The sequence below is a fragment of the Dipodomys spectabilis genome, unplaced genomic scaffold (assembly GCF_019054845.1).
Source record: "Dipodomys spectabilis isolate Male_0828 unplaced genomic scaffold, ASM1905484v1 ptg000230l, whole genome shotgun sequence".
Lineage (NCBI taxonomy): Eukaryota > Metazoa > Chordata > Mammalia > Rodentia > Heteromyidae > Dipodomys > Dipodomys spectabilis.
The window spans coordinates 775070-793660 of record NW_024870907.1 but is presented as its reverse complement, the minus strand read 5'-3'; the positions used below and the strand labels follow the sequence as shown (position 1 = coordinate 793660).

The window sequence follows — 18591 nt, the reverse complement described above, 5'->3', positions numbered from 1 at the left end:
CCTTCCCAGCCCACTCTTTTTTTTTTTTTTTTTTTGGCCAATCATGCTCCTTGAACTCAGGGCCTAAGCATTATCCCTGAGCTCTTTTGCTCAAGGCTAGTGTTCTACCACTTGAGCCACAGCTCCACTTGGGGTTTTCTGGTGGTTAACTAGAGATAAGAGTCCCACAGACTTCCCTGTCCAGACTGGCTTCAAATGGCAATAGAGTCCTGAGTAATTAGGATTACAAGTTCTAATTCTTGAGATTCTGTTTCAGTAAGTCCAACATGAGGCCTAGACATCAGCTATCTATCTATCTTAGTCTATCTATCTATATCTGTGGGGCTTGAACTTGGGCCTGAGCACTGTCCCTCAGGTCTTTTTCTCAAAGAGCTCCCATTTTAAGCCACAGCTCCACTTCTGCTTTTAGAGAGGTTAATTGGAGATAAGAGTCTCCCAGGAGACTTTTCTTTCCCTTCTGGCTTCAAACTGTGATCCTCAGATTTCAGCCTCCTGAATAGTTCTGATTACAGGCGTGAGCCACCAACACCTGGCTGGCACCTTCAATTTAGAAAGTATGCAAGATGTAAATCAAAACCACAACCAGGCACTAGCAGCTCAAACCTATAATCCTAGCTACTCAGGAAGCTAAAATTTAAGAATCTTGGTTCAAAGCTATCCTAGGAAGACAAATCTTTGAAACCCAAATAACTAGAAAAAAGCTAAAACTAGAGGTAAGGTGTAAGTGGTGGAGCACTAGCTTTGAGTGAAAACGCCTCAAAACAATACGAAGCCAGTCCAAACTCTTTTTTTTTTGGGGGGGGGGTTCCGGTCGTGGGGCCTGAACTGTGGGCCTGGGCGCTGTCCCTCAGCTCTTCAACTCAAGGCTAGAGCTCTACCACTTGAACCGCAGCACCACTTCCAGCTTTTTTCTTTTTGCTTATGTGGTGCTAAGGAATCGAACCCAGGGCCTCATGCATGCAAGGCAAGAGCTCTACCACTGAGCCACCTTCCCAGCCCGCCAGTCCAAACTCTTGTATTAGGACAGGGTGCTCATACATGTGTGCACGCGCGCGCGCGCACACACACACACACACACAAAATGAAGTAGCATTTCACATCCATTAGAATGGCTAAAATGAAAACATACTGAAGGCAAGGATCAATTGGAACCATAACATTTTTTGGCAGGAGTATATAAAATTAAAGAATCTGGGGTTAAAGATACAAACATTATTGTCTATTATATTTTCTGTCAAGATCAGTTAACAGAGCAAGTGTTAAAGTAAAATAAGCAATTCATTTCTTACTCTGAAAAATCTGCTACCTATTCTAGAAACTCCTCATTCTAAAATAAGTTAATTTCCATTGTTTCCTTTTTATTTTTTTCCCCTCAGTCATGGGGCTTGAACTCTGGGCCTGGTGCTGTCTCTCAGCTCTTCAGCTCAAAGGTAGTGTTCTACCAGTGAGCCATAGTACCACTTCCATTTTTTCTGGTGGTTAACTGGAGATTAAGAGTCTCACTGATGTTCCTGCCCAGGCTAGCTTTGAATAGTGATCCTTAGATCTCAGCCTCCTTGAGGAGCTAGGATAACAGGCATGATCCACCGGCTCCTGGCTTTGTGCCTTCTTTTTAAACACAACACTTTTTTTTTGGTACCAATACTAGGGCTTGAATTCAGGGCCTTGTACTCTCACTGGGCTTTCTTGGTCACAACTGGCATTCTATTAGTAACTTAAGCCATTCCTCCCGTCTGGCATTATACTGGTTAACTGGCGATAAGAGTCTCCCAAACTTTTCTACCTAGGCTAAACTTCAAATGTGATCCTCCAAGTCTCGGCCTTGTGAGTAGCTAGGGTTACAGGTGTGAGCTACCAGTGTCTGGCAAGCCCAGCACTTTAATTCATTATACAGTAGACTAATGATGGCCTCAGATTCCCTGCCAGTCTTCCCATTGAGAGGTGGGATGGTATTTCTCTCTCCTACCCTTCATATGAAGTAGTCCTGTGACTTACTTTAATTCAACAGAATGTGACTTCTGAGGCAGAGCCAGAAGATGCATGCTTAGAATGGGCCCTCTGGAGTCCCAGACGCCATGTGTGAGAAACCCAAGGTAAGCAAAGAGGTCATATGGAAAAACATCTGGACAGCAGCCTCAAAAACTGAGCCACCAGCTGACAGGCAATGCCAGCTAGCAGCCATATTGGACATTTCTGGACAACTGAGCCTCCAGATGACTTCAGCTCCTGCCAACACCATTTTGGAGCAGAACTGTCCTACTGAGCTTAGTCAAATATCAAATCATTAAAAACAACGAAAGGCTGTGTGTGGGTTTGGCTACACAGAGATACTATCTCAAAAAATAAAAACAAAAACAAAAATATAAGTCAACTTTATTTTTTCCAGAGCAAGTTTAGATTTTAAAAAACAAGACAGAGAGAAGGTTTCCAAGTATGTCCCACATCCAGCTCTGCTATTACTGTTCCTCACAATTACTGAGCCAATATTGAGACCTGTTACTTCCTAATGTCCTAATGCCCATATATGGAGATTCTCTTACTATTTACCTCCATTCTCTTGCTATTTACCTCTATCCAGGATACCACACTGTATTTCCTCATGTCTCCTTTGGCTCTGCTTTGCTGTTAGTTTTTCTCATTTTCCTTGGCAGTTTTTTTTTTTTTTAAATCAGATCCTTTGCAGAGTAGCCCTCTAGCCAGATCAGACCAGTGCATTTCTGACTGGACTTGGGCAATGGGTCTGAGGACAGGAGCACGCAGATGTGATGTGCTATTTCACCACCACTCATCCAGGGGACATACCACAAACATGACCTCACAGGTGACAAGATGGCCATGACCTTGCTGCTCTGGCTGAGGTGGCCGCTCTGGCTGAGGTGGTGTTTGTTAAGTTTCTCCACTACATAAAGCCACATTTAAAGAAAATTGTGCTCCGGGCTGGGGACATGGCTCAGTGGTAGAGTACTTGCCTTGCATGCATGAGGCCCTGGGTTCCATTCCTCAGCACCACATAAGCAGAAAAAGCCGGAAGTGGTGCTGCGGCTCAAGTGGGAGAGCGCTAGCCTTGAGCTGAAGAGCTGAGGGACAGCGCCCAGGCCCAGAGTTCAGGCCCCACGACAGACCAAAAAAAAAAAAAAAGAAAGAAAGAAAGAAAATATGTTCCTCATTCTTGAGGATAGTATCTACATAAAATATTTCGATTTTATTTTGTCAGTCATGGGGCTTGAACTCAGGACCTGGGCACTGTCCCTGAGCTTCTTTTGCTCAAGGCTAGCACTCTACCACTTGAACCACAGTGCCAATTCTGGCTTTTTCTGTATATGTGGTGCTGAGGAATCTAACCCAGGGCTTTGTGCATGCTAGGCAAACACTCTACCACTAAGCCACATTCCCAACCCTCTACATAAAGCATTTGGGACTCTTCTGCCCAGTATAATGATTTGGGATTTTATTTTTATTTTAAATAATAAGTAAATTTTGTGGTTCTGGGGCTTGAACTCAGGGCCTCGGTGCTGTCCCTGAGCCTCTTGTACTCAAGGCTACTGTTCTATCAATTAAGCCACAGATCCATTTCCAGATTTTTGAGTGGTTAATTGGAGAGTCTCAAGGGGACTTTTCTGCCCAGGCCAGCTTCTAACTGCAATCTTCAGATCTCAGCCTCCTGAGTAGCTAAGATTACAGGTGTGAGCCACTGGCATCTGGCTGGTTTGGGGATTTTAAACCATTAAGTTTGGTATGGTTTAATATACAGGAAGATGTATGAAACACCATCTCCTGGGTTAGGAATGTGGCTTAGTGGTAGAATGTTTGCTTAGCATGCATGAAGTCCTGGGTTAGATTCCTCAGTACCACATACACAGAAAGAGCAGGAATTGGCATTGTGGTTCAAGTGGTAGAATGCTAGCCTTGAGTAAAAGAAGCTCAGGTACAGTGCTCAGGCCCTAAGTTTAAGCGCCATGACTGGCAAAAGAAAGGGGGGAGGGAAAGGGGGAAAGATTGGGAGGGAGACAGACAGATAGACAGAAAGAAAGAAAGAATTAAAGAAAGACTATCTCCTGTCATATTCTGCCATGTACATGCTACAAATGCTTCTCCTCTCAGCCCCACCCACCCACCAACAAACCCAAACAAACAAAAATACCTTTGTCCTCCGTATTAAGTCTAGTTGTGTCTTACCCTCTCTGCTGTGAAGGAGGATGTCAGTGCTTAGAGCTATGTGCACATATAACATAAGTATCATGGTGGACATGGTTCCCTCACCTAGACTAATAGTTCTCAATGTGCAACATCATTTAGCACTTCTATATTATATGAATATATGTAATATGTTCTATTATCTGGGGCTTAAAGTCAAGGCCTGGAGCTGTCCCTGAAATTTTTTTCGCTCAAAGTTGCAGCTCTACCACCACTTGAGACACATCTCTACTTGCAACTTTTTGGTGGCTAATTGGAGATAAGAGTCTCACAAACTTTTTCCTGTCTGGTCTGACTCTGACCCACAATCCTCAGTTCTCAGCCTCCTAAGCAGCTAGGATTAGAGGTGTGGGCCACTGGTGCTGTTTGTTCTGTAGTATAGCTAGGACATCAGTACATCATAGATGCCCAGTAAATGCTTTGTTCACTTAAATAAAGTGAATGTTTATATAACTCTTTCATTTTTTGACAAGTTATCTCAATTTTTAAAAATGAAGAAAGGATGACATAAACAGCTGACATCCAAAATACGTATGTAATCATATAACAGATGTAAAACTGCCAGGTGATACACAGTTCTACTCCGTAATAGCCAGACGAGGCACAGGTACATGCATACACGCACGCGTGTGCGCGTGCACGCACACACACACATATAACATTAAATTCAATGACTGAAAGCCATGAATCATAGATAAAATGTTTTTCAGATCAACAAGTATACAGATGTCAAATATAGCAGGTCATATGTACTTCTCTCTAAGAAAATCAGGCCAAAAGGTGTATACCTGTGACTTCCTGTTAGGTCTTCTATGTTTCACAAAACATACTTTTCATACTTAACCTCTAAAAGCATGGAACGCTGTGTTCATTCTACTCAATACTTTGTTTCTCATACACTACAGGAAAATCAAGCCCTGTACATCAAGCAATATTTCAATTAAATCTTAGCTTTCCAGGAAAAGAATGTAGTACTAGCCAGAGCACCCTAGAATCCAGCCTTCTTTATCATCACATTTCATTATAAATTAATCATTAGGATCTTGGGGGGGAAGAGTGTATGGCTCCCTTAGAAGTCCTGGGGCTGGTGTGTCTTAGGTCACGTGTGCATGTGCACGTGTAGGTGTCAGGGAGATCCTACAGCAGAATCTGTGTGTCTCACTGATTCTCATGAGCCCTCAATAGAACACAGGGTCTAGACAGGCCTGATGTTTTAGCTACAAAACCAAAGAAGAGAACCGGTGAGATAGGAAAGGAAGAACAAGAGGACTAGATGATGACACGTAGTAAAGGGGGATTTAGAAAGATGCTGAGGGGCTACTTGAAAGAAGGACTCGGAGACTCTGCACAAACAGTGCTTTTCTGAAGCCAGCTCAGGAAACACAACAGCGAACATGGGCACAGCCTCTCTAGAATTCAACCAATCACAGCAGGAGGCCTAGAGGCAGTGAGGATTGGTGCGATAGGAATGCAATGACATTTAATGAATTCAATGATGTGAAAGACACACAAAATTAACCATTTTAAGATGAACAATTCAGAGGCATTCCGTATATTTACAGCATGTGCAACATCTCTATCTAGTTCTGAAATGTTTCCATCATGCCAAATGGAATCCCTGCCCCATTGAGTGGTTACTCCTATTTCTCATTTTCCTCAACCAAGTTCCAGAAACTACCAATCTGGACTCTATCCATGGTTTTTTTTTTTTTGGTTTTTTTTTTTGGGCCCGGTCGCGGGGCCTGAACTCTGGGCCTGGGCACTGTCCTTCAGCTATTCAGCTCAAGGCTAGCGCTCTACCACTTGAGCCACAGCGCCACTTCCGGCTTTTTTCTTTTTGCTTATGTGGTGCTGAGGAATCGAACCCAGAGCTTCATGCATGCAAGGCAAGCGCGCTACCACTGAGCCACCTTCCCAGCCCCTATCCATGGTTTTGTTAATTCTTCATATCATGTTAAGGAATGAGACAACGTGTAATCTTTTCTGTTCAACATAGCACACTTTCGAGTGTGACACTGCTCCACTTTTGGTCTAGTGCAGATAGCAATAGCAGCAATCAGGTACCCCAAACTTGGGTACAACCTGGGCAGTAAACAATGTGACCCTCAAAAGCTCCAAGGAAGCACTATAGCCAATTCTGAAGAAGAAAGGGGATATGCAAAGGGGACAAGGGTCCCACGTGACTGGGCCAGGAAGGAGTCACAGAAAGTCAGGACATGGAACTACACAGCAATAGTAATAATGATAAACACATAGATAATTACTTATAGAGAGAGTTGACAAAGACAGTATTCCTTCAGGCTTAGTGATCTAAACCTGATCTAAACAAAAAATCAATTTAGTGATCTAAACAACAAATCAATTACCACTTAAAAATTTCTAACCAGATGCTGGTGGCTCATGCCTATAATTCTAGCTACTCAAGAGGATGAGATTTGAGGATCTCAGTTCAAAGCCAAACTGGGCAGGAAATTCCGAGACTCTTACCTCTAATTAACCACCAGAAAACCGGAAGTAGAGCTGTGGCTCAAAGTGGTAGAGGCTAGCTTTGAGACAAGGAGTTCAGGGACAGTGCCCATTCACTAAGTTCAAGCCCCACAACTGAAAAAAACATTTTTTTCTAACATACTAATCTCCAAAAGTTATCAGTGACTACGTCTATGCAGCAAAAGTAAGGAATAGCTTTTGACTTTTTACCTCTTGTACTTTGATTAGTTTTCATTTTATATAAGAGTATATAATTTTCCTGATAGAAATTAAAAAATACAGTAGTAGTATGCTAAAAGTGAACCATAGATTTGGTCAAATAAGTTTTAAATTTGTCATACAGTGTAACAAAAAATTATACAGAGAAAAAATATCTTCTTGGACTTAGGTTATAATGCAAATCAATTTAATTTCTAGATTTATCTAAAACAAAACACCCACACCACTCTTCCATTGCCTCTACTTTTTAGTTTCTACTCAAATTGTTTGTATTGTTAAGCAATTTACCAACCTTGGAACTGCTTTCTTCCGACACTTCTCCTTCATTGGTTTGCATGGGAACAGACACTGTGCAAAACTTTGCAGAAATGCAAAATACTGCCTGAAAGAAGAAAAAAAAACATACGTTAAGGAATGCAGGACAAGAGTTGGCTATTTCAAAGCTCTAAATTGAAATTCAGTAACTGAGATCCTGGGCACTGTGAGGCAGTGACCTTAAACCACTTAGGTATGAGTATGTGCACACACGCATACATATGTGCACAAACACACATCTAAGGGGAAGAAACAGTTCCCCCTCCTTGGATGGATCAGGCTATTAACAGCTCTAGATTTCTTCCCCCATGGAAATCTTATTGTTTTTGTTTTTTTAAACCTAGTACTGAGGTTTGAACTCAGAGCCTGGATATAATCCTTTACTTAACTTTTTCACTCAATGCTAGCACTCTACACTTGCACTACAACTCCACTTCTGTCTCTCTGCTAGTAAAATGGAAATAAGAGTCTCATGAACTTTCCTTTAGGGTCTGACTTCAAATTTGTGATCCTCAGATATCAGCCTCCTGAGTAGCTAGGATTATAGGCGTGAGCCACCAGTACCTAGCTGGATATGGAAATCTTCAGTGGTTCTTGCAGTAGGCAGAAAGGAGACCCTTGGAGCCAAGGTGTGTACCAGAGTTAGGCTGCAGAAGGTTATGCTGCCATCATGCTATGTCATGCTACAGCGACTGAATGGGTTTCTTGGATTCATGGTTATGTTCAACATCCTTGATTTTTTTTATAACTAAAATTAAAATGTATTCAATCCCTTTTTTTTTTTGTCAATCATGAGGCTTGAACTCTAGGCCTAGGCACTGTCCCTCAGCTCTTCAGCTCAATGCTAGAGCTTTACCACTTTGAGCCACAGCACCACTTCTGGTTTTCTGGTGGTTTATTGGAGATAAGAGTCTTATGGACTTTCCTTCCTAGGCTGGCTTTGAACCGTGGGTCTCAGATCTCAGCCTCCTGAGTATCTAGGATTACAGGTGTGAGCTACTGGTGCCCGACTATCCCATCTTTTTATTTGAAGAAAACATGCCCAATAAATCCTTCATTTGTTTAAAAAAATAGTACTAGGCTATTTTTGGGGTAAGACATTTTTCCTCTGAAGAATGTGAATAAAGCCAAGCCCCGGTGGCTCATACCTGCAATCCTAGCTACACAGGAGGCTGAGATCCGAGGATCGTGGTTCCAAGCCAGCCCGGGCAGGAAAGTTTGTGTGAGACTCTTGTCTCCAAATTGACCACCAGGAAACTGGAAATGGTACTGTAACTCAAAGTGGTAGAGTGCTAGCCTTAAATGAAAAAACTCAGGTACAGCACCCAGACCCTGAATTCAAGCCCCAAAACAAAAAAAAAGAAAAAGAAAAGAAAGAAAAGAAAAAAGAATGTAAGGCAAGCTAGGTCTTGGGGCTTAGGCTTGTAATAGTAACTGCTCAGAAAGTTGAGATCTGGGGGCCTGTGGTTTGAGGCCAATCTGAGCAGAAAAATCCTCTAGACTCCATCTCCAAAGTAACCAGCAAATTGCCTGGCTAAAGGCATGGCCCAAGTGATATAGTGCTAATCTAATCTAGCAAGCTTGAGGCCCTGAGTTCAAACTCCCTACTGCTCTTCAAATTATGCAACATATTAACAAACTCATTAAATACCTAATTATTGAAGAAAACTCAAATAAATACAAAACAAATCTCCATTAAAATAGAAGTACAAATGCTTATAAATCTGTCAAGCATTTTAAAATGGTTCATAGCGAACAAAAATAAAAGCTAAAATGATCTGTGTAACATCTGCTGGTGTATACCAGCCCTGGTGATCTGCTCTGGACTAGCCCCAAGACCTCTACTTCTCTTTTTTCTTTTTTTTTTGGTCAGTTGTGGTGGGGCTTGAATTCTGGACCTAGGTATTGTCCCTCAGCTCAAGGCGATCACTTTACCACTTAAGCCACAGCACCACTTCTTGTTTTCTGGTGATTTATTGGAGATAAGAGTCCCACGAACTTTCCTGCTCCAGCTAGCTTTGAACCACGATCCTCAGATCTCAGCCTCCTGAGTTCTACTTCTTTTCTGCTTCACCTTCTGCTTCTCCCACCATTTCTGCTGGGCAGAAAGGAACTATCAAAGTAGCTACTGTGTTTATCTCACCGTGTTTTGGGAACAAATGTGTATTTAGGTAATGTGAAATGTATACTGAGTAGAGAAGAAGCTGTCACTTGACCTCTATTCCCTTTCTCCAAGGTAAACAAATACTGCCCGACAGTCCGTGTCTGCCTGCCCCAAGTGAAATGGGCTTCCCTGAACTGATTTTTCCCTTCCTTCTTTATGGGTTTGTAATATTCTACAAGATACATCTACCCTACACCTCCTGGACATTAATCTTATATTTGCTAAATAACTGACAGAGATATCTTCTAGTCCATGGGTTGTTATTTGGTTCTGCTGTTGTTTCTTTTGTGTTCAGAAACTCTTCATTTGATGTAGTCAGTACCATTTGTCAATACTTGCCCTTGGGTATTTGGCATCCTCCTATTCAGAAAAAAAATGTAACTATGCTTATAATTTCCAGGATCTTTCCTATATTTTCCTATAGTAGATTTAAAGTTTCAGGGCTTACTTTAAGCTCTTGGATCTCAATGGAGTTTATTTTTGTACAGGAGAAGAGACAGAGGTCTAATTTCTGTTTTCTGCAGTGTTCCCAACTAGTCAGTGTTCCCAACACCATTTGTTGAAGAGGCTCTCTGTTTTCTCCATTGTATGTTCTTGGCTCCTTTGTTAAAAATTAGTTTAACTATACCATTTGCGAGTGGAGACAGGAGGAAAAAACTGGGAGAGAGCAAGGCAAAGGGTGATATTCTTCAAAAGGAAACATACTAATATCTGATATATACAATTGTAATCCCTCTGTATATCACCTTTATAATAACAATTAAAAAGAAAAAAGAAAAAAATATTCCTGAGACTTCTCTACTGTTTTCACTGATCTTCAGGTTTCTTTATGACAATAACATGCTGTGTGTTATTGTAGTAGGTCTGTGGTAGGAGTTAAGAGTCTGGTACTGTGATGGCTCTAGCAGTGCTCCTTTTCCTTAGGATTGCTTTTGCTATCCAGGGTCTTTTATGCCTCTATATGAACTTTTGGGCTAATTCTACAATTCTGTCAGAAATGATATTAAGATCTTGATGGTATTACACTGATTATATAACACTGCTTTTGGCGGTGCGTTCATTTTCATAATACTAATAATGCCAATCCGTGAGCATGGGAGGTCTTTCATCTTCTGACATCTTAACTTTATGATTTTACAGTTTTCACTGTAGAGGTCTTTCATTTCCTTAGTTCGTAATACCTAGGTATTTCATTGTTTTTAAGGCTAATGTGAATAGAATTAATTTCCTGATTGTTCCTCAGCCTGTTGGTTCATAGCTGGTATACAGAAAAGCTACTAATCTTTTTTTCTTCCTTCCTTCCTTCCTTCCTCTCTCTCTCTCTCTCTCTCTCTCTTTCTCTTTCTTTTTTTGCTGGTCTGAGGTCCAAACTCTGGGCTTGGGTGCTGTCCCTGAGCTCCTTTTTACTCAAGGCTAGTGCTCTACCACTTGGGGCACAGCGCCACTTCTGACTTTTTCTGTGATTAATTGGAGATAAGAGTCTCACAGACTTTCCTGCCTAGACTGGCTTCAAACTATAATCCTCAGATCTCAGCCTGCTGAGTAGTTAGGATTACAGGTATAAACCATTAGTGTCTGGCCTTTTGATCTTTGAGCACTAACTCTGTATTCTTCTACGACCCAGTTTTAAAGTGGGGCTTAAAGTCAGGGCCTGAGTATTGTCCTTCAGTTGTTTTGCTCAAATATGGCACTTTACTAGTTAAGCCATAGCTTCAATTCCACCACTTCTTCTTCTTTTTTTTTTTTTTCTGATTGATTGGAGAAAAGAATCTCATAGACTTTTCTACCTAAGCTGGCTTTGAACCACTATCCTCAGATTTCAACCTCCTAAGTAGCTAGGATTACAAGCAGGAGCCACTGGTACCTGGCTAGTTTTACCAGTTTTTTTGGTAGAGCCTGCAGGGTCTGTTGAGTATAACATTAGAATATTAGCAAATAAAGATAGTTTGATTTCTTCTTTCCCTCTTTCATTTCTTTGTTTTGCATTATTGCTTTGGATAAGAACTCTAGTACTATATTGAATAAGAGGGGAGAGAGTGGATATCCTGGTTCTGGTAGGATGTACTTCTATTATTATTATTATTATATTTGTTGTTGTTTTGTTGGTGGTGGTCATGGGGCTTGAACTCTTGGCCTGGGCACTGTCTCTCAGCTCTTCAGCTCAAGGTCAGCATTCTACCAGCTGAGTCACAGTGCCACTTCCAGTTTTCTGGTGGTTTATTGGAGATAAGAGCCTCACGGACTTTCCTGCCTGGGCTGGCTTTGAACTGCGATTCTCAGATCTCAGCCTCCTAAGTAGCTAGGATTACAGGCGTGAGCCACCAACGCCCGGCTCTCTTTAGTTTTTAAGGCACTTTTTGAACTCTCCCTTTATTTCTTCAGTAACCCACTTGTCATTTAACAATGGGTTGTTCCGTCTCCATGGGTTTAAATATTTTCTGTATTATTTTTCACTGTAGTCTAGTTTAATTTCATTATTACCTAAAGAATACAAAGAGTTATTTCAGTTTTCTTGTATTTGTCCAAACTTGTATGACCTAGAATATGCTGTTTCCAAAAATGTTCTTTGGATGCTAAGAAAAATGTGTATTGTGTAGCTACTGGGTGAAAAACTCTGCGGATATCTGATGATTCCATTTGGTCTATAGTACTATTTAATTTTAATTGTTTTTAAAAAATTGTTTGTTGGGGCTGGGAAGGTGGCTCAGTTGTAGAGTGCTTGTCTTGCATGCATGAGGCCCTGGGTTCGATTCCTCAGCACCACATAAGCAAAAAGAAAAAATCCGGAAGTGGTGCTGTGGCTCAAGTGGTAGAGCGCTAGCCTTGAGCTGAAGAGTTGAGGGACAGTGCCCAGGCCCAGAGTTCAGGCCCCACAACCGGACCCAAAACAAAAAAATAATTGTTTGTTGATGTTTCTGTTTGGATGGCTTATCTATTGGTGCTAAGTCTCCTTCTATTAAGTGTGCTGGGTGTACCACATTAATGCTATCAAGTCCAGGTCTAGTGAACCCAGGTACATGCTATTAAGTGCATATATCTTAATAACTATAATTTCCTGTTCGTGGATCATTCCCTTCTGACTGATTCTGGCTTGATGTCTATTTTATCAGATGTAAGTACAGCTACTCTTGCCTGCTTTCAGTGACATTCACTCTAAGCTGTGTACATGTTTTTCAATGAGATGTATTTCATTCAGACAATAAATGGCTGAATCTTGATTTTAATCCAAGCTGCTTTTATACATTTTTTAGCCCAGTTTTGAGCTGAGCTAATTGATATTAATATTGAGAGGTCCACAATCATTTGAGAGCATTTCTGGTCATTTTGTTGTTTTGCAATGCTTGCTTCTTTACTTCCTACTTTGCTAATCACTCTTCTAATGGAGTTTATTCTTTTTGTTTTTCTGTTTTGGATCATCTTCTTCTGCAAGCAGGGTTATCTTAAGTATCTTTGGCAACACTGGCTTAGAAGTTGTGGATTCCTTTAGCTATTGTTTATAATAGAAAGTCTTTATTTCTCTTTCAATTCTGAAGGACAGCTTCACTGGGTACAGTAGTCTCTGTTGGCAAAGTTGAATTATCTCTTTCAAGAATTGAATTATATCTTTCCATGACCCCTTGTACTTAACTGTGTTGAGAAATCTGTTATTCTAACAAGTTTGCCATTGTAAGTTACTTACTTCCTCACTTTTGCAGCTTTCAATATATTCTTTATTCTCTCATTCTTTCTTTCTCTTTCTCTCTCTCTTTCTTTCTCTTTCCCCACCCCCCAGCCGTGGGGCTTGAACTCAGGGCCTGGGTGCTGTCCCTGAGCTCTTCAGCTCAAGGCTATTGCTCTACCACTCTGAGCCACAGTGCTACTTCCTGTTTTCTGGTGGTTAATTAGAGATAAGAGTTTCACAGACTTTCTACCTTGAACTATGATTCTCAGGACTCAGCCTCCTGAGTCACTAGGATTACAGGCATGAGCCACCAGCATCCAGCTCCTACACAGTTTCTTTATTCAGTTTTGTTGTTTTTTTCCAGAGCTGAGGACTGAGTAGGGCCTAGCACTTGCCATACAAGTGTTTTTCCACTAAGATAAATCTCCAACTTGTTCATATTCTCTTGTTTCTTTTGCTATTTGTTCAAATTCTCTAGGAATTTGTCCAGTTTTTTAAACACCTGTTCCTATGTTTCATTAACCATACTATCATTGTTTTATTGGTTTCATTGTTTAGACTTTTTCCTCTTCATTCTCACTTAAGTCCTTTGTTGTAGCATTGTTTATCTTTGAGGACTTGTTAGCTCATGAACTTCATGATTTTTCACTGGAACTTGTTCATCTGGGTATAAGATTGTTGCAGTTTCCATCTCCTGCGTACTTTCAGTTGGTGCCTTTCTGCAGTTTGATTAAAATGGGGTAATGACTGCTGGTGGTGGTGGTAGTGTATCAACTGGCAGGTGAGTCTCAGCTGAGCAATAGTCAATTTCAGTGCTAGAGATATTGTGTGTATAACTTTTCTCTATTCAAAGTGAAGAAGCTTGGTTTCAAAGGCTGTAATAGGTAGTAAACCATATTCCTCTGTGTTAAGTACTAATGATAAAGAATTACCTATATTCATCTTTCTAAAAAGGATCCAAGATGTGTCTTCATGCTCTAGAAAGACCTTCTTTAACCAATGGGGTAAGCAGGAAGGAGATAGAGGGGATAATCCTAGTGAAATAATACTATTTGGCTATATTATATAGGGATAACTTGTGTATGTGTGGGCACATGTGCATACATGTGTGCCCATCCTGAGGTTTGAACTCAGTGCCCAAGGCTAGTGAGCCACAGCTTCACTTCCAGTTTTTCTGGTAAGTAACTGGAGATAAAGAGCCTTTTGGGTTTGTCTGCTCAGGATGGCATCATGGCATCAAACCATGATCCTCAAATCTTAGCCTCCTGAGTAGCTAGGATTACAGGTATGAGCTATCAATATCTGGCTTGAGAGCTAACTTTTGTGGGACGGGTTATTAGGAAGGTAGGGTGAGATAAGCAGAAAATTATTAACTTAATGTTGTGCTGCGTTAGGGAGCAGTCAAGGTACAGTGAAGACACACACACACACACACACACACACACACACACACACACACACACACATTTTAGAAAACAGAGAACATTAATGGACCAAGGAAAAGAGAAAAATAGACAACAGTAACAGAAAGACAAAACAGAAAGCAAAAAGTGAAAAACAAAAACAAAAAGAACAAGTGATACTCAGATAATCTAGTTTCTAGGCATGAGTTTAGGAACTGAAGATTTATGGGTGAAAAGCAGGAATGGGAGAGAAAAGTTCCACTTGTAGATATAAGGTGGCAGAACTGATGAGGGACAATGTAAAGGAAATCAAAAGATGATTCAAGGGAGAATACTAAAATGCAGTGATGACATTCAGATACCACAGTTGGGTTAAAAGAAGGAGAAGCAAACTATAAGATTAAATGGGAGGAAATAACAGGTCTATGCTAAAATGTAGATATTAAAAGGTAAATGGCTTTTATATGATTCACAGAAGAGAAAAACCATAAAGTTAAACAAATATAACACATAAAACACTAAATCAATAGAATAACAAAGACAGATATATAACAAATGAATGAGTTTTAAACTCATATTTGTTTTGGTTCATATGTATATTCATATCTATATATTTATATGATTTCAAAGGCTGTAATAGGTAGTAAATCATAGTCCTCTGTGTTAAGTACTAATGATTAAGAATTACCTATATTCATCTTTCTAAAAAGGATCCAAGGTGTAACTTCATGCTCTAGGAAGACCTTCTTTCACCAATTGGGTAATAGGAAGGAGATAGACGGGATAATCCTAGTGAAATAATAACTCATATTTGTTTGGGTTCATATCTATATTCATATCTATATTTATATCTAGACTTCTCTACAGGTTGCAAGAAGCTGTTTTAGGCCTGAGTGTGAAGCTGTTACTTTACTTGGTGGCAGGGCTTGAGAGTTCTTGCTGATGGCTGATAGCCCTATTGTTTGGCTCAGCAGGGTGGCCCAAAGCTGCTGAGCTGCCAGGTGTGGCTCAGCTAACTCTTATCTAATGTGGGCTGTGCTGGACTTGTGCCTGATCTTTTTGAGTTGCCAGAGCTTAGTGGTACATCCCACACATGGGTCAGGTTTCAAGGGAACTGCAACACTTTCTGAGGTGGGACCTACAAATGCTTTACAGATGTCTCTGCTCTTGGGTTCATTGAGAATTCCCAATCCTTCATCTACCAGGAGTGGGGCCTGCTGGGCTCATTCATGTAGCCTCTGGCTTCAGGGCTGCCACCTGGTTTCCTACAGCTTAAATCTTTTTGCTTTTTTCTGTTGGCTAGTCTGCTCTCCCTTCCCACACCTCTGACAACTAATTTAAACCCAAGTTCTATTGTGAAGCATCTTGTGGATTGTTAAAGTTGTGATTGCTTGTTGATTCCAGAGAAACTTTCTCAAGATGGTGACTCTCTGTTGCCCTCTTGACTATCATAGTTTCCCAAGTCAAGCCTCTCGCAAGAGAGAAATCCCTACCTCTCAAGTCTCCAGACTGGCAGTAAGGTTGGCAGGTTGTCTGGTGTTCCAACAGCTGGATATGGCGGTCCCTCCTTGGGACTCTCTGATTTCACCTGATGCTTCTGTCTTCCCAATCTTTCCTATCCTTTTTTTTTTTTTTTGGTTGGTCATGGGGCTTGAACTCTGGGCTTGGGCGCTGTCCTTGTGCTCTTCAGCTCAAGGTGAGCACTGTACCGCTTGAGCCACAGTACCACTTCCGGTTTTCTAATGGTTTATTGGTGAGAAGAGTCTCAGGGACTTTGCTGCCCGGGCTGGCTTTGAACCACGATCCTCAGATCTCAGCCTCCTGAGCAGCTAGGATTACAGGTGTGAGCCACCAACACCCGGCTTTCCTATCCTCTTAAACTTCATCATCTCCTCCTGAGGTACTACCATTTGTCTTACCCCCTCTGCTACTCCAGCCCTCAGTTTTCCAGCATGTTAGAAAAGAAATAATTAAGACAGACGAATGAAGGATACTGAACCGCCCATGCCTGGCAAGAGTGGGCAGCCTTACCACTGCTAGGTGTGAGGGGCAAGAACAAGTGACAAAGCTGGACAGAGAGCAGTAACCAGAGTCAGATACTAATGCCTGTCCACATGTGACCTTGAGAAAATGACTGTCTTAGGCTTTCTTTCTTGCCTGTGTAAAGCCAAAGGGTGCATACTTTAGATCTATGGAGCCATGCTGTCTAGACTCAGGACCTCAAGCTCTCACTTGGCTTTCTTGCTCAGGGCTGATGCTCTACCACTTGAGCCATGCCTTGGCCCAACATTTTGCTGGATAATGTAGATGAAGCCTCAGACTTTTCTGCCCAGGGTAGCTTCAAAACTCGATCTTTCACATCTCAGACTTCATACTGAACACTACGTTTTCTGAGGATTAAATAATACATTTGTGGCTCAGTAGACAACAGATCCTCAGTGAGAACATGCTGACTACCACTCTCGATACTTCTACTTGATTTATTCGCACTAGCCTATAGGCTCCTAGCCCGTTTTCTCCTAGCATCTCTCTGTGACTGTGCTTCTCTGCACTTTCCTTCTGCTCCTCCCCATCTCAGAGCAGGTATAGAATAAAGAACAAAACTGCTTCCCCGGGGGCAGGTATTTTCCTAGGACACATAAACTTTTTCAGGACCCTCATAATTTTCTACTACTAGGTCTGGTGGGTTCTGAGATTCAGGGCTATGAAGTTCACCTGGTTTGCACATGTAAGCCACATCTGCAATTCATCTTTGCTGGTAACAAAGGCAATATTTGGTGACTCCAATCCCTTAAAAAAAAAAACCGGGCTGGATACAATGGACAGGGGTTCTCATATCTAAAATACACTTAGAACTCAAAAAATTAAATCCCCCAACAACAAATCCTCAAGAAACAACTGCCCGACAAGTAAGTGGGCTAAAGACTTAAAGAGAAACTTCTCTGAAGAGGAAATAAGAATGGCCAATAGACACATGAAGAAATGCTCAACTTCTCTAGCCATAAAAGAAATGTAAAGCCGGGCACTGGTGGCTCACGCCTGTAATCCTAGCTACTCAGGAGGCTGAGATCTCAGGATCACGGTTCAAAGCCAGCCCAGGCAGGAAAGTCTGTGAGACTCTTATCTCCAATAAACCACTCAAAAAACTGGAACTGGTGCTGTGGCTCAAGTGGTAGAGTGCTCGCCTTGAGCTGAAGAGCGCAGACAGTGCCCAAGCCCAGAGTTCAAGCCCCATTACTGACAAAAAAAAAAAAAAAAAGCAAATAAAAACAACATTGAGATCCACCTTATCCCCGTTAGAATGGCTAGAATCAAGAAATCTAGTAACAACAGATGCTGAAGGGGATGTGGCCAAAAGGGAACCCTACTACATTGTTTGTGGGAATGTAAACTTGTTCAACCACTTTGGAAAGCAGTATGGAGGTTCCTCAAAAGACTCCACATGGAGCTCCCCTATGACCCAACAATCCCACTTTTGGGTATTTACCCAAACGATCACAAACAAGGGTATACTAAAGCTACCAGGATAACTATGTTTATCACAGCATTATTCACCACAGCTAAGATATGGACCAACCCAGATGCCCCTCAGTAGATGAATGGATCAAGAAAATGTGATATATATATATATATATATATATATAATGGAATTTTATGCCTTCATCAGAAAGAATGACATTGCCCCATTTGTTAGGAAATGTAAAGACTTGGAAAAAATTATATTAAGTGAAGTAAGCCAGGCCCAAAGAAACACAGGTCCCACGGTTTCCCTTATTTGCAATAACTAGTATATGTCTAGGACAAGCAGAAAAGGTCAAAAGCCATGTACATATGACCATATAAGATGATGTTAAGTGAAATGAACCCCATGTTAGGGACACAAGTGGATTTTTCTTTCTTGCTATTGTTTTTAACGTATTTATAATGTACTATGTCATCTTTTTGTTTCTTTTGTATGTTGTCCACGGTATAACCCCTGTGTATCACCCCTGTTTTCACTCTATTTGATGTCGGTGCCCTGCATCTTGTATATACATTTTTATTTGGGGAGGAGAAGGGAAATAACAAAATGCTGAAATAAGGATACAGGTTGACCCATTGTAACAATGAGATGTACCAGACACTGTTGAAAACGAACTTTACAACTT

The 18591-nt window shown here is 41.2% G+C and overlaps 1 protein-coding gene across 2 annotated transcripts in view; it reads right to left on the bottom strand.

Annotated features, from left to right (window-relative positions):
* Tnrc6b (trinucleotide repeat containing adaptor 6B) overlaps nt 1-18591 on the bottom strand; it is a 227108-nt gene that overhangs the window by 146873 nt on the left and 61644 nt on the right. For both annotated transcript variants that reach the window (XM_042697931.1, XM_042697934.1), the window contains exon 3: nt 7193-7282. In XM_042697931.1, the coding sequence (XP_042553865.1) occupies nt 7193-7237 (45 nt within the window). In that variant the 5' untranslated portion in view covers nt 7238-7282. The remainder of the gene's footprint in view (nt 1-7192; nt 7283-18591) is intronic.